General features: G+C 41.6%; 3 protein-coding genes across 3 annotated transcripts; all 3 read left to right on the forward strand.

Moving 5' to 3' along the window:
- Nucleotides 1–1,771: 1,771 nt before the first annotated feature.
- Nucleotides 1,772–5,439, forward strand: caiap (CARD- and ANK-containing Inflammasome Adaptor Protein). The gene is made up of 4 exons (XM_070832959.1): nucleotides 1,772–2,942; nucleotides 3,093–3,276; nucleotides 4,374–4,596; nucleotides 4,676–5,439. The coding sequence occupies exons 1-4, from the start codon at nucleotides 1,772–1,774 to the stop codon at nucleotides 5,423–5,425; spliced, it is 2,328 nt and encodes a 775-aa protein (XP_070689060.1). The 3' UTR covers nucleotides 5,426–5,439.
- Nucleotides 5,440–7,607: 2,168 nt separating this feature from the next.
- On the forward strand, nucleotides 7,608–9,417 carry LOC139203017 (uncharacterized). The gene is made up of 5 exons (XM_070832647.1): nucleotides 7,608–7,725; nucleotides 7,934–7,974; nucleotides 8,060–8,134; nucleotides 8,221–8,410; nucleotides 8,835–9,417. The coding sequence occupies exons 1-5, from the start codon at nucleotides 7,659–7,661 to the stop codon at nucleotides 9,362–9,364; spliced, it is 903 nt and encodes a 300-aa protein (XP_070688748.1). The 5' UTR covers nucleotides 7,608–7,658; the 3' UTR covers nucleotides 9,365–9,417.
- A 1,834-nt stretch (nucleotides 9,418–11,251) lies between these two features.
- Nucleotides 11,252–13,284, forward strand: faslg (Fas ligand (TNF superfamily, member 6)). Its single transcript, XM_070832684.1, has 4 exons — nucleotides 11,252–11,598; nucleotides 12,179–12,221; nucleotides 12,310–12,372; nucleotides 12,462–13,284. The coding sequence occupies exons 1-4, from the start codon at nucleotides 11,326–11,328 to the stop codon at nucleotides 12,878–12,880; spliced, it is 798 nt and encodes a 265-aa protein (XP_070688785.1). The 5' UTR covers nucleotides 11,252–11,325; the 3' UTR covers nucleotides 12,881–13,284.
- Nucleotides 13,285–19,266: the final 5,982 nt, after the last annotated feature.

Here is a 19,266-nt window from a genome sequence, read left to right on the forward strand (position 1 = left end):
AGGAGGTTGTTAACCATGGAGGCTTGAAAGGTATTTTAGTAGTTGAGTATATACAATAAAGCCTAAAAGTGCTTCAGAATGCCATCCTGTAGCGTAAAGTATGAAAAATACAAAAAACATACTATTTTGTCTTTATATCTTACACATCACATCTTGTACCTTACATGTTGTCTTATGAATCCATATGGAAGAATTTGAAAACACGATCGGGCACACAAATGCAGCTAATTCACCTGTTTGTCAGATTTTATTAAATAAATTACAGTAGGCTAATTTAAAATCCGTTATTTAACATTAAACGATAAACCAACGAAGAAAGTTGATTTTCAGGGATTAGGATTATTTCAATTTGTTTGTTAGGTCCAAATGTTTATTATTCTGCAGGTTCAATTATATTTAGAGCTCAAATGTATCTATTTATCTGCTTTAATCTGCTCTGATTTCTCAAATTTGGGGCAGTATGACATCATTCCGGAAGTGGTGTCCTTCCTACCATATAAGGAGAGGGAACGCTCGGAAGATCTACGTCATGACGCAGGGGCGTGTATTACTGGAAGTGACTTGTCTCCGTAATCTGTGCATAATACGATGCTGAGGAGTTATCAAGGGCAAGTCAATGAAACGAGTACAAACACAGCAATATGCACGCATGAAAAATAAAGATACATTGCAAAGAAAATTATCTAAATCAGTTGTTAAGACTACATTTAAGTTACTCTAATGCTAAGATCTTAGGCATGTTTACAAAATAATCATCTGGCAGTATTCAAAGTAGTCAGAACTGTCTCTACCTCACCTAGCTACAATGGTAACAAAGCTGATTGAATGTAAATGCATCAGTAATTTAATATCATACGTTTTCAGATAATTTTGATTCATAAAGTTAATTTTTACCCAGAGTTTGAGTGCTGGACTTTTACTTTACTTTAAAGTATATTAGTGCTGCTTTTACTGTAGGAAAATGATCTGAATACTTCTTCCATTGAATGTGGCACATATGGCACAAATTAATAATTAATAATAATGATAATAAAGGGTTTAGTGCAAAATGGCACAAAATCATTGAAATAGGTTTCAATTAATTGTTATTTCATGGACCAGATTCATTGGCTGTAGGTGAATTAGATTGAGCAGAATGGGGATACCCTGGGGGTGCACCACCTCCACACCCACACATGGTCACATGCATCCTCTCTCTCTCTCTCTCTCTCTCTCTGAATTCAGTTCAGTTCAGTTAGATTTAATAGAACTGGCTGACCACATATTCTGTCTTCTTTTGTTTGCCATGATGTTTTGTGTCTTTAAAGTTCAGTTTGTGGTCAGTGAGCCTGTAGTTGGTCAGGATCTGTCTCTGCTTTCTGTCTCTGACTGTAGAGAGATATTCTGCCATCTCAAAGTCTCTCTGTCTCTCTGTAATCTTGAAACAGCTACATTTTAAAACCCGTTATTGTTGTCACTGTTTACAAAAGTTAATTATGTAAAATAAGACGCAAAGAAGAAGCAGTCTAATATTCTTTGAATTACAAACCTCAACTGTCACACTGTGTCTGATGAAAACTAATAGTGTTGATCACATCATGTCACAAAGGACAGGTTGAGCTGGTCAGACCTGGTGAATGGCTCCTGTCTGTATTTTGTTGCTGGGCTGAGGTGTCTCACTTAGCAATAAGGTATAAAACACACACACACGCACAGCCAGAGCTGAAGTCATAACAATGTCTTGATGTGTGTGAGGACATAGGAAAACATTTGGCCTCCCACCATTTTTAAAATGTTCAATACACTCAAGGCTTTTGATGCTCAAACGGCATCAAACTATATCAACCCCTATGCTGTGGACGTAATCCGGGCAAAGAGAAGGGATCTGATTTATGGGATCTCAAACACCAAAGATCTGCTGGATCTTCTCGTCACAGAGGGCGCCATGACGGCAGCAAAGAGATCCATCGTTTTGACCATCAGGACTCGCAAAGATCAAAACTGCAGGGTGCTGGACATCCTGGAGGCCAGAGGTGAACGGGCATGTCGGAAATTCTTCCACCCGTGTCTCATGCTGGCAGAACCCGACCTCTATGAGCGAATTAAGACCTACGTGGGTGGTGTGAATGAACATATGCAAGATGCAAGGAGACAGCTGATTGGATATTTGCTGGAGAAGGACCAGGAGGGAGTGGATAAAATAAGGGAGAGAACTGTCACTCAGAAGACTCGTACTCTATTTGCCACCAAAGGATCTAGTCTGGAAAAGGAAGACGTGAGCACTTTACCACTTTTTAAACCAGAGGATCTTAAAACAGCACAAAGTAAAGCAGAACATCTCATCCACACGATTGCTACAGATGGAGAGGTAGGACTACTGGAGGAGCTATTAGGAGACTCTGATATAAACATTGTCAATTCCTCCCATGAAACTCTACTACATTTAGCTGCTGAGCACGGTCACCTGTCCACTATTGAGCTCTTGATCCGTAAAGGAGCCAGACTGGACTTGCAGGATAATAAGGGCCACACAGCTCTTCATAGAGCAGCCAGCAGGGGTCACAGTGACATAGTCAGGGCCCTCATACAGTCCGGGGCCCCCATCTACACTCTGGATCTACAAGGCAAAACCCCTGTTCACCTGGCAGCGGAAAATGGGCACCTGAATTCTGTGAAGCTCCTGGTGAAGGAGGAGGCCAGGCAGCCTGAGAGCCACATACAGGACATCTTTCTTCACATGGCATCCATAGAGGACAACTGGAGGCTGGCTGAGATGCTGCTGCAGAGCGGGGCTGCTGTTGATGCCACAAACAGCCATAAAAAAACTGCTCTATTTTATGCAGTTTCCCACAACAATGAGGAAACACTGTCTGTTCTTCTAAACGCAGGGGCTAAGGTGGACTATGATGTTTTAAATGAAGCCATTAAGCTCAAAGAAGAATCAACCCTGCGTCTGCTACTTGGTGAGTCTTTTCACCAAAGCCTGCAATGCTTTTTAACATGTTGAATTAAGCTACATCACCATGCATCAGACCTCTCAGATGTTAATGGTACATTAAAAAGCACAAAGCTGCAAATATACAAGCTCACACTATATTCTGTTTGAACCACAGACAAGGTGAGGGGAGCTCCAAGTGAAGAGGCGCTGAGCTGTGCTCTCTTCTCAGCTGTCAGACAGAACCGTGACGGGGTGGTAACCGTTCTCATAGACAGCGGAGCCAATGTGAACATGCCAGACAAACAGGGCTACACCCCTCTCCTGCTGTCAGCTGAGCTGGGACACACTGAGGTCTTCAGGTAACTGTCTAACATGAACTGAATTTTCAGTGTATTTTTAAACGGCATTAGATACATAAAGAGCAACATTACTCTCTTATTTTTCCCCCTCTAAATAAACCTTTTTCCTACTCAAAACACTTTTAGACAAAACATAAAACTGGCACATATTTATATCCAGCATGCCCTCCTTAAATCTCTGTCAGAACACCAAAGGTCCCACATATGAGGTAGCAAACATGAAAAAACAGGACAGGACAACCAAAGCAAAGCCAAAGTTGATAACATCTGTGACCGCTCACAGTCGCTCTGTAGCACATCCCAGAGATCTTGCTGTGATATAATCCAGAGCCTATACAATTTGTCACTTGACACAAAGTCAATGGAGAGCCATTCTGTTAATTAGGCAGTCAATCATTAAAGCAAATCACCAAGAAGAAAATGCTACATTCTCTCATGAGGAAGGATGTGCCGCTCTTCTGTGTCCCATGACTCAGACACATTTGATGTTGTTGACTTTGTGATGATAGCATTGCTTGAAATATTGTTGTGCTATACATGACTATCTGGGGACAGTCCTGAGTTCAAATCTGTGCGGTCTGTGCAACTTTTGGTCCTTCACATTCAGTACATTTTAGATCTGTGGGGAGGAGGTGGGCTGGGGCAGCAGCACGTATTGCTAACCGCCACAGTTGGCAATGAACCCCCTCACATCAGGGGTCATCCTAATTTTTTAATTTTACACATGGTTCTCAATATTTCTCTTTTTCTGTTTTTTTGCAGACAGCTAGCAACAAACCCAAAATACAAGAGAATATTAATACAAAAATACCCAATAAGGGGAATGTAATGTCGATACCTCCATACTTGTCCTACCTCTGTACGAAATCATATATTTTTTATCTCTATTACTGTAGCTCTTTCTTGTTAATGACCAGTTGTGTCTTTATATGTATGCAAAATTGACTTTGTTTAATATGTTTTGTTGGAGAGCATAAGTGGCTTGCTCAATTGCTAGTAAGTCCATATTTACTTTAAGTCTGTCATTTTTCTGTATTTTCCTGTTCAGTAACTATTGGTACATCTTAAATAGTGAGCCTCTTCTCTTTTAATTTCAGAGTGTTAGTAGCGAAACAGGCCAAACTGGATGCTACTTTGTCCAACCTCTCCTCAGCGCTGCACCTGGCTGTCCACAGCGGTAGTGTGCCCATAGCGCAGACACTGCTGGAAAAGGGATTAGACCCCAACATCACTGGACCTAAAGTCCAAACCCCTCTACACCTGGCAGCTCAGTACAACAGTCAAGAATTGGTTGATCTGTTGTTAAGATTTGAAGCACAGGTAACTGTCAAAATAGTTGGTGTTCATTTTATAGATCTTTATGGTTGTGGAGACTGAGCGCTGTGTGTCACTCCCTCAGGTAAATGCAGTAGCCCAGGATGGGCTGACCCCTCTGCATATAGCCAGTCAGCAGGGCCATGCAGGTACCGTGATCCAGCTTCTTCAAGGCAAGGCAGACCAAGGAATCAGAGACAGACTGGGGAGGACTGCCTTGCACTGGGCAGTCTCTTCACAGGGAGCAAGCCGGGTGGTAGACCTGCTGCTGTCGGCCAAAGCCAACCCAAACACCTCCGATAATGAAAAAAAAACTGCCCTCCACTTGGCTGCCATGGAGGGGAACGTAGATGCTGTGACTTCACTGTTGTCTCAAAAGGCAAAAGGAGGGGCTAAAGATATGGATGGCTCCACTGCTCTACATTACGCAGCAGCTGGTGGTCATACTAGTGTGGTTTCAGCTCTTCTACAGTTACTCAACAACAAGGGGATAGAGGAGAGGAATGCGTGGAGGAAAACGCCGCTTCATGTTGCAGCTGAGAAGGGCCATGATAGTGTGGCGGCGCAGCTCCTGGAAGCCGGAGCGAAGATCAACAGCACAGATCACAGTAAAGACACTCCTCTGCACTGTGCTGCACGAGGTGGACACCAGGAGGTAGTGATGAGGCTTGTAAACTGGGGCCGAGCTGAGCACATGGGACGGCAGAAGAAGGCAAATCTGCGGGCTACCAATAATGTGGGCAAGACACCACTGCAGTTGGCACAGAGTGGAGACTCAGCAGAGCATGAGGACGCTGCAGCTTTACTCATGAGAAAGATGTTTCTTATCAAATAAAAGACGAGAAGTTAAGAGAGCAAAGGAAAGCAACTCAAAGTGTAAAGTCAGCTTCTTGGTTGTTATTATTGTTACCTTTTATCTATTCATATTTTCAGGTACTCAAATCAGCATGCTCATTCAAAAATGAAGATAGTTGGTAGACCTATGTTCGTGTTAAATTTGGTCTGACGGTTTATCAGTTGGTCCAGATTCAGACTTGTTCAGACAGTCTCATACGTACTGTACAGTTAGGATGTTCACAGCTGTGTTTTCTGGCTGTTGTTGAAAATATGTGGTATGCGTTTACCGTTTACGTCATAAAAAAAAGCAACAAAAAAAAGATGTGCAAAGACGAACGTTGTGTCGGATGATTAAATTGTCATAAATGTGTTTCTTCCTGTGTGATTATTGAGCAACAAAAATAGATCAAAATGGTAAGTGACTGATGCCAAAACCAAAACCACTAGAGATCCAAGCAAGTCATGGTGGGATTTTTTTTTTCTAGTTTTGACTTTCTTCATAAAGGCAGCATTTGCAGTTCTTTGTAATTCTATCACATCCCACTACATCTTTTTTTGTGCTGTTCACTGAATCTACACTCTTGCATCAGAAAAAAGATTTACACATTTTCATGTTCATTGCGGGCATTTAAAAACATTTCACAGAAACAAATACCACGTAAGTTTCAAAGTACAACATAAAAAATCAAAAACCTGGAGGCAACTTTGATATAAAAACACTTTTAAAACTTTTAATGTTGACATTATGCTGTCAGACTCAAGAGAATACCTTTTCAGTGGTCTGGTATAAAATGTATATCTATAAAGTGTTTTATTAAATAGTCATTTATTCTAAAGTGTAATCATAAATCTCTTACGAGTATAATTTAAGACCAGAATAATGATATTTAGTCTTTTAATCTCCATTTTTAAATTCATTTTACAAATTTAGACGCTAATTTGATTAATCACTGTGAAGGAATTGTCTTTAGAGTCTAGAGGTTTCCCCAGGTCACCTTCGGGTCAAGGGGTCCCACTGAGGCCCACTGTGAAACCTAAAGTTGGGGAGGCCCTCTCTGTCTCTGCCAGTGCAGCAAAGTCTAGTTGTCTCATTGTTTCATTGTCTGGGATGGCTGGGTGACACTCTGTTGTCAGGGTAAACAAGGTCATGGCTGTGTGTGCTGTGCTCCAGCCCAACAGTGTAGATTTTAAAACGCGTTTGTGGAGACCTGAAGGCTCATACAACGTGATCTGGGGTAATACGAAGTTGTGGTGCGTGTAGAAAAGGAAGCAATATTTAGGCAGCATCAGACAGCTCCAACCAGTTTTATATAGTCTGCGTTGTCCACACTCCAGTCAGTATTTCCTCATAGTATGAGTTAACCAGCTTCAAGGACTTCCATCACAATCGATTGATTAACCGGTTTATACATTGTGTTTAGGTATGTGAACAGTAAGAAGTCCAAGTTTGTGTCTTTCATGTATTATCACCTCATTTGAGTAGCTGACCATTTTCCCCACTTTTAAAAAACAAAGAAAGTTATTTAACAACACCTTGCTCTGATGATATTTCTATAATCCACAAAGACTCAATCATCTCGATTTAAAAAAAAATCTGACCAGTGCAATATTGGTAGCTGGAGATGACATATATCCTTGTTGTTTTGTATAACACAAGAAAAACATAAGCTCATAGCTGAGTGTAAAAATACAGTAATTGGATGCTGCTACCCTTGCAGGTCTTCTACAGTGATTCCAATGAGACACGTTGAAATCCACAGTCCTGTTCTGTTCAAAAATAAAGTCTGAAGCTTCAGCAGCTGCTGTTAGTGTGATAAAGATGATCTTCTTCTTGGGTTACACAATAACCCAATCAGATGCAACCTCGGAAACTTGTTAAAATCCGTGCATCAGTGGACGTATATATATATTCTTTTTATGTTAAACAACCCTCTGGGGTTTATTTATCCTTCAGAAAGCCAAAGCTGTGACTCCTTTGTTGTGACAATAAACTACATGTGAGGCGCCTCCATCTTAAACTGTGTAATTCACCAATAATTGCCTCATGTTTTTCTGCATGCAAAGCAGAGGACCAGAAACACTCCATCACGAGTTTTTTACAGGTGAGTGCACCTTTAATGACGTTGCAGTTACTCTCGCTGTATGTTGGTATCACGTGAGAGGTACATGATGTCACGTGACATTGTTTTGCCTGAGCGGCGGACTTTGAGACTCTCTCGACCGAAGTTAAAATGGCAAGAAACGAAGAGAAACAACAAGGGAGGCTGAACAGACTGTGGCTTCAGAAAGAGAGAGAGGGTATGAAGCTACAGCCATAACACACACTGTCATTTATTAAAATAAATAAATGAATATCGCATAAAACACACCCTGCCGCGCGGACAGCTAGCTACAGTTAGCTACAGCGATGCTAACTCATAGTTGTTTTATTAACTCCATCTGGTTTGAATGAAACACTTAGGTAACTAATGAATGCTGAGCTCTTACATTAATGTTTTCTTTTCAGAGGGACGCCTCAAAGATGCGATTGAGCGGAGACCCAAGCTGGTAAAGCGGGAGTAAGGCATTTTTATCAAATAGTCACTTCACTTTTACTGGGACTGTCTGTATTCAGCCACACTTTTCTTCCCAGTCTACCCTCAATTCAGCTTCCTCTGTGAAAAAGTGGATCCCCAGCATCAAGAGTGAAATAGAGTATTACTTGCAGGTGAGTGAATTGTTGGTACAGAGATGGTTTCTAATTGCAGTGAGCTTCCTGCCCAATAATATCTGTTTCTGTCTTTTCCCTCGCAGCAATCCCAGCTGTCTCATTACCCAGAGAGGAAGATAGCCGAGTTCCAGCAGCATATCGAGGCTTTAGAAAGAGAGTACAAAAGCTTCATCACCAGACTACGAGTTCTCGACCCCTCCTGCAAACACAAGCCATGGACCCCTCGAGCATACTGCAAAAGGAGAGCTGACACACAAGACTCGCCGAGCATCGGTCAGTGTGTTGAAGGCTTATCTCCTACATTCAATAAAATCATGTTGCTGTGTTCTTCATAACCGATGGCCGTAGACTACCAGATACATTAACTGTAGGAGAAGTAGATCCCTGGGAATGTGTTCAATTTAGTGAGTATGGGACTTTGTGTTTTTAATTGTTATTAATACTTTAGAACACTAGTAATTTTATTGTAGTTCCTCTTTTCAGAGCTCTGAATAACTGCATATTTTGTGCAGCTGATTATTTTTGGGAATGTGCAAAAGGGAAAAAAAACCCTCTGTTAGACATAACTGTATAACCTTAATTTGCAGTTACTTGTCTAATCTCCCTTGACATGTTTCTGACTGAATTTAATTGTGGGTGAACTAATCCTTTAAGACACACCTTTCACCCCTCTGTGTATCTTCACTGTCATTAACAGTAAAAAACCCTCGGCCCTGTGGGTCCCACGATGGTGGCAGTCAGTGGAGTGGAGGTGACACGACAGAATGTCACAAAACCGATGGACAAGCAAATCTCAGCAATTTGGAGACCAGCTTTCAAATCCCTGCCCCCACCACCTCTGAGGCTGCAGACCAGGACCAGCCCCTTTCCTTCGACCATACAAGGCTGGCGGTGGCCACCGCCGCGTTCAGAGGACTGACAACTCAGCGAGGCTCGTGTCAGACACAGAACCTAGCCAGGGTGCTGCAGTCTGGCCTGCCAAACCTTGTTAACACTTCATTAAAGCAAACAGGCTCAACCAAGAGCAGAGACACAGAGAATGATGGTGGGGCAACGATGGGATCTGTTGTTGGACAAAAATGTGTCGTCCCAGACCGTCAGTCTGACTGTGGGGCAGCTGAGAGGATACCTGGGAAATCATCCAGCAGTGGGACAACAGAAGAGAGAACAGGTCATCTCCTTGGACTGGGCTGTTACTCTTCCTCTGATGAGGAGTGTGACTCATGATATTTTATGATCAATGGTCCACATTTTGAATTACAAAGAATTGTTTTATGGAACCTCTTGTTGCTCTGTGTTAATTTGAAGTCTTCCTCAGCAGTGGTGTGTCATATGGACGACATTAATATCATGATACTCAGTATAGTATAGTATAGTAAAGAATCACATTTAGGATTTTATTACAATCAAATCATCTCATTTTGAAAAATTATAATTGAAAATAGATTTATTTTCAGTGAGATTCATTTATTTATTCTATTAGACAGGAAGACCATGAATCGTTATATGTGGATATGAAAACGAGAACAGCTGAATTTTGATATCGAATGAAAACTCCACTTACAAGTTCTGCTGCATAATGGGAAAGGTGTGCGTGCAAGAAAGACATGAGTAATGTCACCCATTTCAGGTTGAGAACTTCATTGTAATTTTCAAGCACTCCATTTGTGTAATCAGTCATCATGACCACATCTACCTCCATTATGCAACAGAAAGAAAGAGACTGTGAGAAACAACAGTAATTGGTAGATACTTGCTGGTTCAGTGATGCATTTTAGTCTCCCTGTCTGGTAGTATTAACTGGGGCAGCAGCACTGAACACGAACTGGTTAGACCCCAAAACCCCACCCTCCCACTTAACCCACTCTGTGCTGCCGCTGCTCTCTACAGCGGGGACCGCTTTCAGCATGACACTTCTGGGAAACAGACACATCAGCTTGTAAGGTGCAGCCACCCTGTGCAGTTTATGGTTACGTTTGACGTAGTTACCCTCTTAGCTGGAGCTCTGTATGTGCACTGCAAGGTGGGTTTCCCTTTAAGTCCTGGAGAAACAAAACTTTTGTAACAGTGAACAGAGCCGAGGCCTTGTGAGTTTCCCTTGTAGTTGCCAAAGTACACACGTTTACATGAGACCCAAGATTGTATTAGCTCCATAACTGCTGTAAAATATGATGACGTGGTTAAAGCTTTAGTATGTGCCTGCATGAGACAGCTGCAGCCCCCTCCACTGCCAGGCTGATTTATTCCATGTATGGGGTCGGAAAGTTCTTATCTAAAACCACCTGAATTTGATTAACACGCAGATAAAAACTGCTGCAAGGAAGAAACTGTTTCAACCACATGAAGGAGAAACGTAATAGCTCTGTATCCGAGGAAACAAACCCCAAAGTGACAGAAAGACCACAGCGGTATTAACTCTTCTGTGATGGTGCGATCTGCCTGTTCAGCTTTCCTGTAAGCTCATCTCTGAAGCTACCAGCTTTTCACAAGCAGCGACATGAAGCCAGTGCAGAAACGGTGCTCGTTCTTTTCATGTGGCAGCAGCATCTTCCCACCGGCAATACGATGCTTTGCTACTGAAACTGCTGTATCACTGTTTACTAACAAGCTGTGCCTCATGAAGACTGATGCGCAAGAACAATACATTTCAATAGTTATTTTTTAACAGGTTGAATACTAAAGAGAAATATTCAGTAACAGTCCCCTGCAGTGTTAGAACGTGTACTACCTGGACCACAAAACCTGTTGCTTGGGTTGTTATCGGTAGGTGGCTGATCGTGGTTGCTCAGTCTTTCCTTTCGTGGAATTTTTGAAAAGGTTTGATGACTTAATTGTGGTTAGTAAGGTGGAGGTCAGCTGACAACACCCCCCCTACTTCCTTTGCCTTTAGACTACACTTTTCTAGATACACTCACATAAACTCATACACAGTGCAAAAAGTTGGGGGGGGGGGGGGGGGTATTTTGTTGTTGTTACTTATCAGAAACTTCCACAAGCTTATGATGGATTAGTATCTAGTCTTCAGTCCATGGTGTGTGAGTGGGAGGGGTCTGTGGGTGGTGACTGTCTTGACAGCTGAAGCTTGGTTTTTTAGTAGGAGTCAGAGGTGTTCACACCAAAAGTACACACCTCCTTTGTGCAGAGGCAATAGATGCACACACAGTTTGTCTCGCAGCAGGACCTGCACCATGAGCTGTGACCAGAGCTACCCGTTCCCACAGGTGTTCCTCGTGGATGGAAGTCCGCATCACCCCGCCCAGCCGCCGAGCCTTGTACCCTGCTGGTCCTTCCCGCCTGCCCAGGAGAGGGTGAGGAGCCGAGGGAAGAGTCGGGGCTGCATGGGAGTCAGCCCCAGTCTGGCCCTGCTCGTGCTGTTTCTGTTCCTGCTCGCGTTTGTGGCCCTGGGGTTTGAAGCCTACCAGATTCACGACATGCAGGAAGACATGAGAGATATGAGGAAGGTGAGGAGCCACTAGGCGTGATGGGATTGGTTTGCAATTCACAGAGCTTTTACTTCAATAAACTAATGCTTACTCCAGCTGTTTGTGGAAATACATAGCTTTGAGGGTAAAATCAGGACAAGAAGGAGTGAAGTGATGGTTTCCAAGATATAACCCTAATATCAAGTATTAATGTTAGTTTTCCTCTGTGTAGAAAATTGCTTATGGTACAGATTTAATATGAGCAAACATGCAAATAATACAAAAAAAAAAACAGATAGAAAAAGGTGCAACTTTTAGCACCTTTGCTGGGGGTGATAGTGAGGTGGGAGAGTGTAAAACAGAGCTGGAAAGTTAACACCGCATCGCAAAGTTTAATAATTAATTAATTTTGCCATCATTGAAAGGGGTTAACACATCTCAACTCTGCTCTGACATTTAAAAATGCAAACGGTAGGGCTGTTCTCTGTGTGGTCACCGGTCCAGTGAGACAGGATTTCCTCTCTGTGAGTCTCTGTGAGATCTTAGAAGAAAGCGCTGATGTGCAGGCGTCTGTGTGATGTGGTATTGAGATCCCTCTGTTTCTCTTGCCTCACCAAAGGTTCTAGGGGTGACGGAGGTTAATGCAGCTCAGAAGCAAATCGGTAAGTATGAACAAGAAAAGAAAGTAAAAGCGTTCACAATAAAGTAAAACAAAACAGAGGTGATGAGACTGTATACTGGTTGTTTCAGGGCACTATGAACCTGGGTTGAATGGAGAGGATGAAGGTGACAGACCTGCAGCACACGTGACAGGTAACGTGACAAATAAAATGTAGCGTACACTATATGATTGTCTCCTCCACACAGGACTGAAAGAAGTAACAGAGTTTCTCATCTTGCAGGGCGGATTGAACGAAAAGTGTTCCCCAAGACTTTGCGATGGGATCCGCGGGATGTTCGGGCGTTCACATCCGGAGGGGTGGCCTATCGGTTTGAAGATGGCGCTCTGCAAGTCAACCAGAGCGGACTCTACCACATTTACTCACGAGTGGAGTTGACCTTTAAAGACTGCTCCCCGACATCCTTTTTTGTGCACACTGTGTTTGCGAGGAGAGCGGGACGTCCGTCGTCCGACATCCTGATGGAGGCCCACAGGGCGGGGTTCTGCTCTCAGAGGCTTGAGCACTCCTGGACCACAGAGAGTTACCTCGCCTCCGCCGTGCAGCTGAAGCAATACGACAGAGTCTTTGTGAATGTGTCGCACCCCAGTTATCTTAGACATGCACATTATGCCAACTTCTTTGGCCTGTACAAGATCTGAAGAGTTTGGGTTTTGTAGGCTTTGTTATTTGGTGTAGTCATGAAAGAATGTAAAGTGCTCAAAATGTCTCAGGCAGAGGGAAATCTTACTCATCACTTTACCCAAATGATTCCTATGTTGAATGTGATTCCTGTGATATATAATACCTGCGCTGAATAGCATATAAAGAAAGGGTCTGCAATGTTAAAGCCTAGAGAAAACACTGCACTGTCTCTTTTATATTGCCAGCTTTAAAATTGGTGATGAAACAGATTGAAGCATCTTCCACACAAATCCATAAAAAGAGAGTCAGTTAACACTAACACGCTGATTTAGTTGTAGCATTGTTAAAATATTTATTATAGTGTGGATCTAACACTTTCAATGTGTAAATGTGTGCTTATGAAGGTGAAAAAGTGTTTTCTGATGGTTGTTTTGAAGAAAATAAAGAGATAATTTAAGCAGATTTTCAGTTGTCAATGAAATCTGAAAGTGTGCTGAGCTTGTCTGTCGCGCACTGAACACCCACATGTGTTTTGCTCATGACCACTGGAAAACATGTAGATAAAGACACCAACTCAAAGTTGTGTTTGCCCCTGATGATGAACTTGATCTCCATATATTCCACTGAGGCACAGCAGACGACTAAAACAGAAGCAGTATTTTGTATCTTGTAAAAATACAGTTAAACTCTCCAAAGCAGGTGAAATGTGGGGGGAAAAAAAGCTTGATCTCATTAATTGAACCTTTTGTAATGTAGCTTTCAGACCACAATGCAGCACACTAACTTTGCTGCAGAACTTATCTTGCAGTTTGACACCTCTGTTATGCTGCTCCTTTTCACCACAAACATTCATATTAGTGGAGTGCGAGAAGATTTGCAGGCTGGGCACAGATGAGGGGACTGAGCAGTAGCAGATTTGACGTGCACTTCCTTCCTGTGTGAACATCATGGGGGTCTCGCTGGTGTGCAAGTCGATTTTTGTGAAAGAGTTTGTGCTTCCTTTTATCCCCGTCTACAGTCTTTGTGTTCATTTTTGTCTCAAGTGTGTGTCTCGCAGTAAAAGCTGAAGAACCTTTCAAAATGTGTTTGAGGACATTTTCGTGTGCTGTGTAGCATATTAGTGCAACAAATCAACAGATAATTTATTACGTTAAATCACTATGTTCTGTTTCCAGAGGGTGCTCAGGAAATGAATCTGCAACTTGGTAAACGTAACTCTGTCCTGACTTTAAACATCCAGCCTTCAAACATGTCTGCAGTCAACAGACTTGTGGTTGCATCTCGTATCGTTTTTTACTCATTCCAATACTGTCAGTTCAAAGTGATACCCTGCCTGAAATCTCTCTTTTGACTAGCAAAACCTCAATCTGTATCTGTTTCCATCTCAGTCCTCACACAAGCTTGTTGGAATTAGACAAGGCCACTCAATCCTCCTATCTGGATCTATTTTTGTCCAAATTTCCCTCAAACTGAACACAGAGACTTTGGTTATTTTTGGAGAGTACCTAAATGCCAGGAATATATTTGTACCAGGATGACCCGTGTAAAGTGTTTCATGAAGGGTTGACAGCAAATGTCGAACGGCACAATGTGTCCTGCTGAGGTTTGAAGGCACACAATGATACAAAGCTGAGATCAAGGTTTGAGAAGCTTTCTATACCAACAAATGGATGCAGTCGTGTAAACCATCTGAACATGAAATGTCCAAAGCTCAAGCGACACTTGTGCAAAAGTTAATAATGCAAGTTGTCTCACGGAAAAACTGTGAGCCGTGATTCATGTTAGAAACTAAAGAAATCATGAGCACTCACATGGTTTTGAAACACTGACTCAATAGGTGGGTTTACATTTCTGAGCCGACATGCTCATATGTACGTTCAAAGACTTGCTGGTTGCAGTGATTGATCCTCTTGTCCATGTTGTCCTCATACAAATCCAATGTAAGACTTCAAAGACAAAAATCCACTGTTTTGTCCCCAAGTTCAATCAAAGCTGATATGAAAGCACAAAGAGGGAGTCTGTATGTGTTCATTTGTAAAAAAATAAAATAATAATAATAATAATAATTTCTTTCTGAGACACCTGTCTTAGGTGTACTGTTCATGGAAGTATTGTTTTCAGGCAGCACTGAAAATGTAACATTAGTTGCCTTGAAATACTAATTTATTGCATTCAGAGGAAATACAATTAAGAGTGCTGGCAGCTGGGTGGTATCACACAGGCTCCAGTTAAACTATGCTAGTGCCACTAAAGCATACATACACTTTTATGCACTCTGGCGCTGGATCTTGCTCTCGATTAGCTTCTTTGTTTCACTTCAAGTCCGTGAAAATCAGGCTTCAAATCAGGCTTCAAATGTAACCATAAAAAAACAGTTATTCTGGTTCATCGGGAGCGTGTGGACGCAGTCTCGTTGGATCTGACTGACAATGATCACACAACCCACCAACTGTCACCCCACTCGTCACATCACCTTTTTCCAACCGAGCTGCACCCACTTGAAACCAGTGAGAAAAAACAGAAAAAGAGAAATCTGTGAATGAAAATAGGAAAAACTTATTTAACTAGTCAGAAAATGGTTTGTTCATATGAGATCTGCGAAAGGAAAGCCAGGAGAGTGAAAATGTAGTGTAGGAGAGAATTTAAATCAAAGGAGGAGGTGATTAAAGATGTTTTTACCTTTTCACTTTGCAGACTCTAACACGTAGAGGTTTGAATCAAGAGAATGAGGTCAAACATTTTTGCTAAAACAGAAAATAAAAACAAAAATGGTGGCAGTGACATGATGTCTCTCCCTACTTGTATATATATATTTATACACTGTTGCCCATAAAGTTGGAATAAAATGTTTTTTACCTCTTCTGATGAAATGATTGTGACAATGTGATTTATTCTTGATAAATAAAGTGTTTATCTTCTCAACTTTATTGATCAAACTCTTCCAAACATATCACAGTGAAACTTAAACCACAATCAACCTTTGCAAACTGTGTATTCAGGCTTTAACAAAATTGGGGGTATTGAACAATTATTCCGACTTTATGGGCAACAGTGTGTGTATATATATATTTTAGACACGCATCTTTTAAAATGAAACAAATGTGGTGTTTTTATTTCATAATTACAACAGCCGTGTCCTTTGTTCTTACAGTGATTTGATCCAGCTGATGTTTTATAGAAGGATGTTAAGACACAATTTCCGTACATGAATTCGAGACGTTTTTCTTCTTTCTCTAACTGTGTTTAAATGTTTCAAACGCAGGTGATTTAGATATATGAGATGATGCATGCATTTGATAATACATCCAAGTTTATATAAAGGTATATGTTTGATTTATTGAAGCATGACTTTTTGCCCTGCCATGTTTTCTATGCACTTGTTTCTATGTGCTTAACTGAATTGTTAATAAAAATATTAAGATGTTTATCCCTCTTGGGGTTTAACCTGCCTTCATAGAGTTGATCAGTCTATTGATAGTCAGGATTTATAAATATTTGTGTGGTTTCCATTTTTCAAACGCGTTGAGCATATGAAGTATGAAGTATGAAGTATGATCGAGACGTTTTAATAACTGAACTTCTGTGGCATGGAGCAAGTGTGCAGGCGTTGTTACAGCCCTTCTTTCATTGACACTGTTTACTGATAGCCTTGCACCTACGTGGAGTGTGTATAATCATCTCCCTCCATTCTTATAACATCTAATCACTAACAGCTTTCAGGACCTTTAAGGGAATCTTGTTTAGTGTAGAAAAACTTAACTGGCTTGCACACAGTTTTCCTGCTCATCCAACACCTTTGGGATGAGCAGGAACACCGACTTAGAGGCAGACCATGTCTCCCGACATCAGTGATCCACCTCACTACAGTTATTGTGTCCAAACAGGAGCAAATCCCTGCAGCTAGGTCCAATATCTGGTGGTAAGACTGGACCCAGAAAAATGGAGGCCGCGGAGTAGATCAGTGCACTTGAATATTAGAATAAGTTAGTCATCAATCACATATGAGTGACATGTATGAGAGTCGTGTAGTTTGACAGGCAGCAGATGATGTGACTCATGCTGTACCGTTGTGTCAGGGAAAAACTGAGGAGACAGAGAGGCAAAATGCTGAGCACCATCTTCAACTGTTTTTAGTGCCATCGATCAAATCATTAATTAACTGTATTTGCATGTCTCCATAGAGTCAAACTGACACACATGTTTCAGCACTGTATCCCAAATGTATTTATCATCATGAAGAAAACAAATGTTAAACTCCGTCACACCACGTGTCATTCAAATAATAGTGTTTACCACAAAGCATCACAAGTCCTTCTTGTGTATTTTGAGAGGAATTTGAAAAAAAGAGGTTTTACCTTTGGACCCTCTGAAATTCAAATCCACTCCTGTCACATATGTAAAACTCCAATGGAGAAATGGACACACTTGTTTTAATTAAAAGGTGCTAGTATAAACCAGAACACTCTCATCATAAGGACACCAGCCTTTCTCCGTTCAGCTAAACAGCTTTTTTGTGTGTTCACTGATGTGCAGCAACTTGCAGCAACAGCGACACACCAGACACACCAGACACACCAGAGAAACAGACACAGTCCAGATGTCTCACAGTTGCTGTGTTTGGCATTCATAGGAAGGCCGACATCACTTCAGCCATAGATTCAAATCATCTGTTAGAAAACACTTTACAGCCACATACCTCACCCTCCCAATGTGGGGCATGAGCTGAGAATGACTGCACCAATGCTGCTGTATTGTATTGTACTAATTCTATACAGAGGCGCAAATACTGCAGAACAGAAGAGAAATCACATAATAACTACTACTCTGCTGCCCCTCACTGGTGGTATCATAAAGACACTGTGCCATGCAGTGAACTTGAACCTGAGGTGAGCAGAGCAGGAAACACGTGTGGTCGCCAAACTTCATTTCATAATTGCAACAAAGTCAAAAACTTTTTTTGAAAAACAAACATTTTGAAAAATAAAAGAAAATACAGATACATAATTATCAATACACTGCATTTTAATTCGTTTTAAGTTGGAAACTGCATGTATTTACTGTGCTTCAATACAAACTTCCCTCGTGCAATTCACCATTAAGTCACCAGAGGGCGCCAAAGTATCATCCATGCTGATTACTCACCTGCGCTGGATGTGGGACTGTAATGATTGTACAGTTATTTGGGATGTTGTCGCTCGGCAGAGCTGCAGAGGGGCATCAAATCTGATGAAATAGAGCCAACTTTATCTCTCCTACTTCGTAAACGTGTTCGTGTTGAATGGGGGGCGAGCAGGTGGCTTGTCAGGACATTAAACCTGCTTCATAACCTAAAATGGTCAGTGTTATGGCTGGATGCAGAGGTGGAGGATGAATTCAGATCCCTTTTATTGTAAGTCTTCCAATTGAACTGTTCTGTGCTTTAAGTAAAATCAGGAAAATTTACATAAGCCATTAAAAGTAAAAGTACTCAGCGCAGAAAAATGTATGATAAATGTATGATAAATATTGTATCATTAGATGATTAATATTCATGCATTAAAATAAATGCAGAATTTAAATGATGGAGTTGGCTGAAGTGGAGCTTATTTTAAATATTTTGTAAAGGAGAGTAGCTTATGATTATTTTCATCATGGATTAATCTTTGGATTGTTTTTCTATTAATAGGTCAATTATTTGATTAATAAAAAAAAATCAGCAGAAAATCGTAAGTAAGTGACACCATCATAGTGCTACTCAAACAAACAAACAAATAATGAACAAAATAGCATATCAAATAGCAATATCAAAATAGCTAACTTAACTAGAAAATTTCCCGCAGAAATTTTAGGCGGGGGCCGCCGTGGTGCGTGCCACGTCCGTATTGCTCAGGCGTGTGAGTGAGTGAGTGAGTGTGTGTGTGTGTGAGAGAGAGAGAGAGATAGAGTGTGTATGTGAGTGTGAGTGTGTGTGTGTGTGTGTGTGTGTGTGTGTGTGTGAGTGAGTGAGTGAGTGAGTAAGTGTGAGTGAGTGAGTGAGTGAGTGTGAGTGTGTGTGTGTGTGAGTGAGTGAGTGAGTGAGTAAGTGTGAGTGAGTGAGTGAGTGAGTGTGAGTGTGTGTGTGTGTGTGTGTGTGTGTGTGTGTGAGTGAGTGAGTGAGTGAGTGTGAGTGTGTGAGAGAGTGAGTGTGTGTGTGTGTGTGTGAGAGAGTGAGTGTGAGTGTGTGTGTGTGAGTGAGTGAGTGAGTGAGTGTGAGTGAGTGAGTGAGTGTGAGTGTGTGAGTGAGTGAGTGTGAGTGTGAGTGTGTGAGAGAGTGAGTGTGTGTGTGTGTGAGAGAGTGAGTGTGAGTGTGTGAGTGAGTGTGAGTGTGTGAGTGAGTGAGTGAGTGTGAGTGAGTGAGTGAGTGTGAGTGTGTGAGTGTGTGAGT

This window comes from Pempheris klunzingeri, chromosome 6 (genome assembly GCF_042242105.1).
Source record: "Pempheris klunzingeri isolate RE-2024b chromosome 6, fPemKlu1.hap1, whole genome shotgun sequence".
Classification (NCBI taxonomy): domain Eukaryota; kingdom Metazoa; phylum Chordata; class Actinopteri; order Acropomatiformes; family Pempheridae; genus Pempheris; species Pempheris klunzingeri.

What these genes read in the sequence shown, in the direction of transcription:
- caiap (XM_070832959.1), top strand. Translation starts at nt 1,772, where the DNA reads ATGTTCAATACACTCAAGGCTTTTGATGCTCAAACGGCATCAAACTAT. An exon ending in AACCCTGCGTCTGCTACTTG is followed by an intron (nt 2,943 to 3,092) that starts GTGAGTCTTTTC and finishes TTTGAACCACAG; the next exon opens with ACAAGGTGAGGGGAGCTCCA. An exon ending in GGACACACTGAGGTCTTCAG is followed by an intron (nt 3,277 to 4,373) that starts GTAACTGTCTAA and finishes TTTTAATTTCAG; the next exon opens with AGTGTTAGTAGCGAAACAGG.
- LOC139203017 (XM_070832647.1), top strand. Translation starts at nt 7,659, where the DNA reads ATGGCAAGAAACGAAGAGAAACAACAAGGGAGGCTGAACAGACTGTGG. An exon ending in GCTTCAGAAAGAGAGAGAGG is followed by an intron (nt 7,726 to 7,933) that starts GTATGAAGCTAC and finishes TTTTCTTTTCAG; the next exon opens with AGGGACGCCTCAAAGATGCG. An exon ending in AAATAGAGTATTACTTGCAG is followed by an intron (nt 8,135 to 8,220) that starts GTGAGTGAATTG and finishes TTTCCCTCGCAG; the next exon opens with CAATCCCAGCTGTCTCATTA.
- faslg (XM_070832684.1), top strand. Translation starts at nt 11,326, where the DNA reads ATGAGCTGTGACCAGAGCTACCCGTTCCCACAGGTGTTCCTCGTGGAT. An exon ending in ACATGAGAGATATGAGGAAG is followed by an intron (nt 11,599 to 12,178) that starts GTGAGGAGCCAC and finishes GCCTCACCAAAG; the next exon opens with GTTCTAGGGGTGACGGAGGT. An exon ending in ACCTGCAGCACACGTGACAG is followed by an intron (nt 12,373 to 12,461) that starts GTAACGTGACAA and finishes CTCATCTTGCAG; the next exon opens with GGCGGATTGAACGAAAAGTG.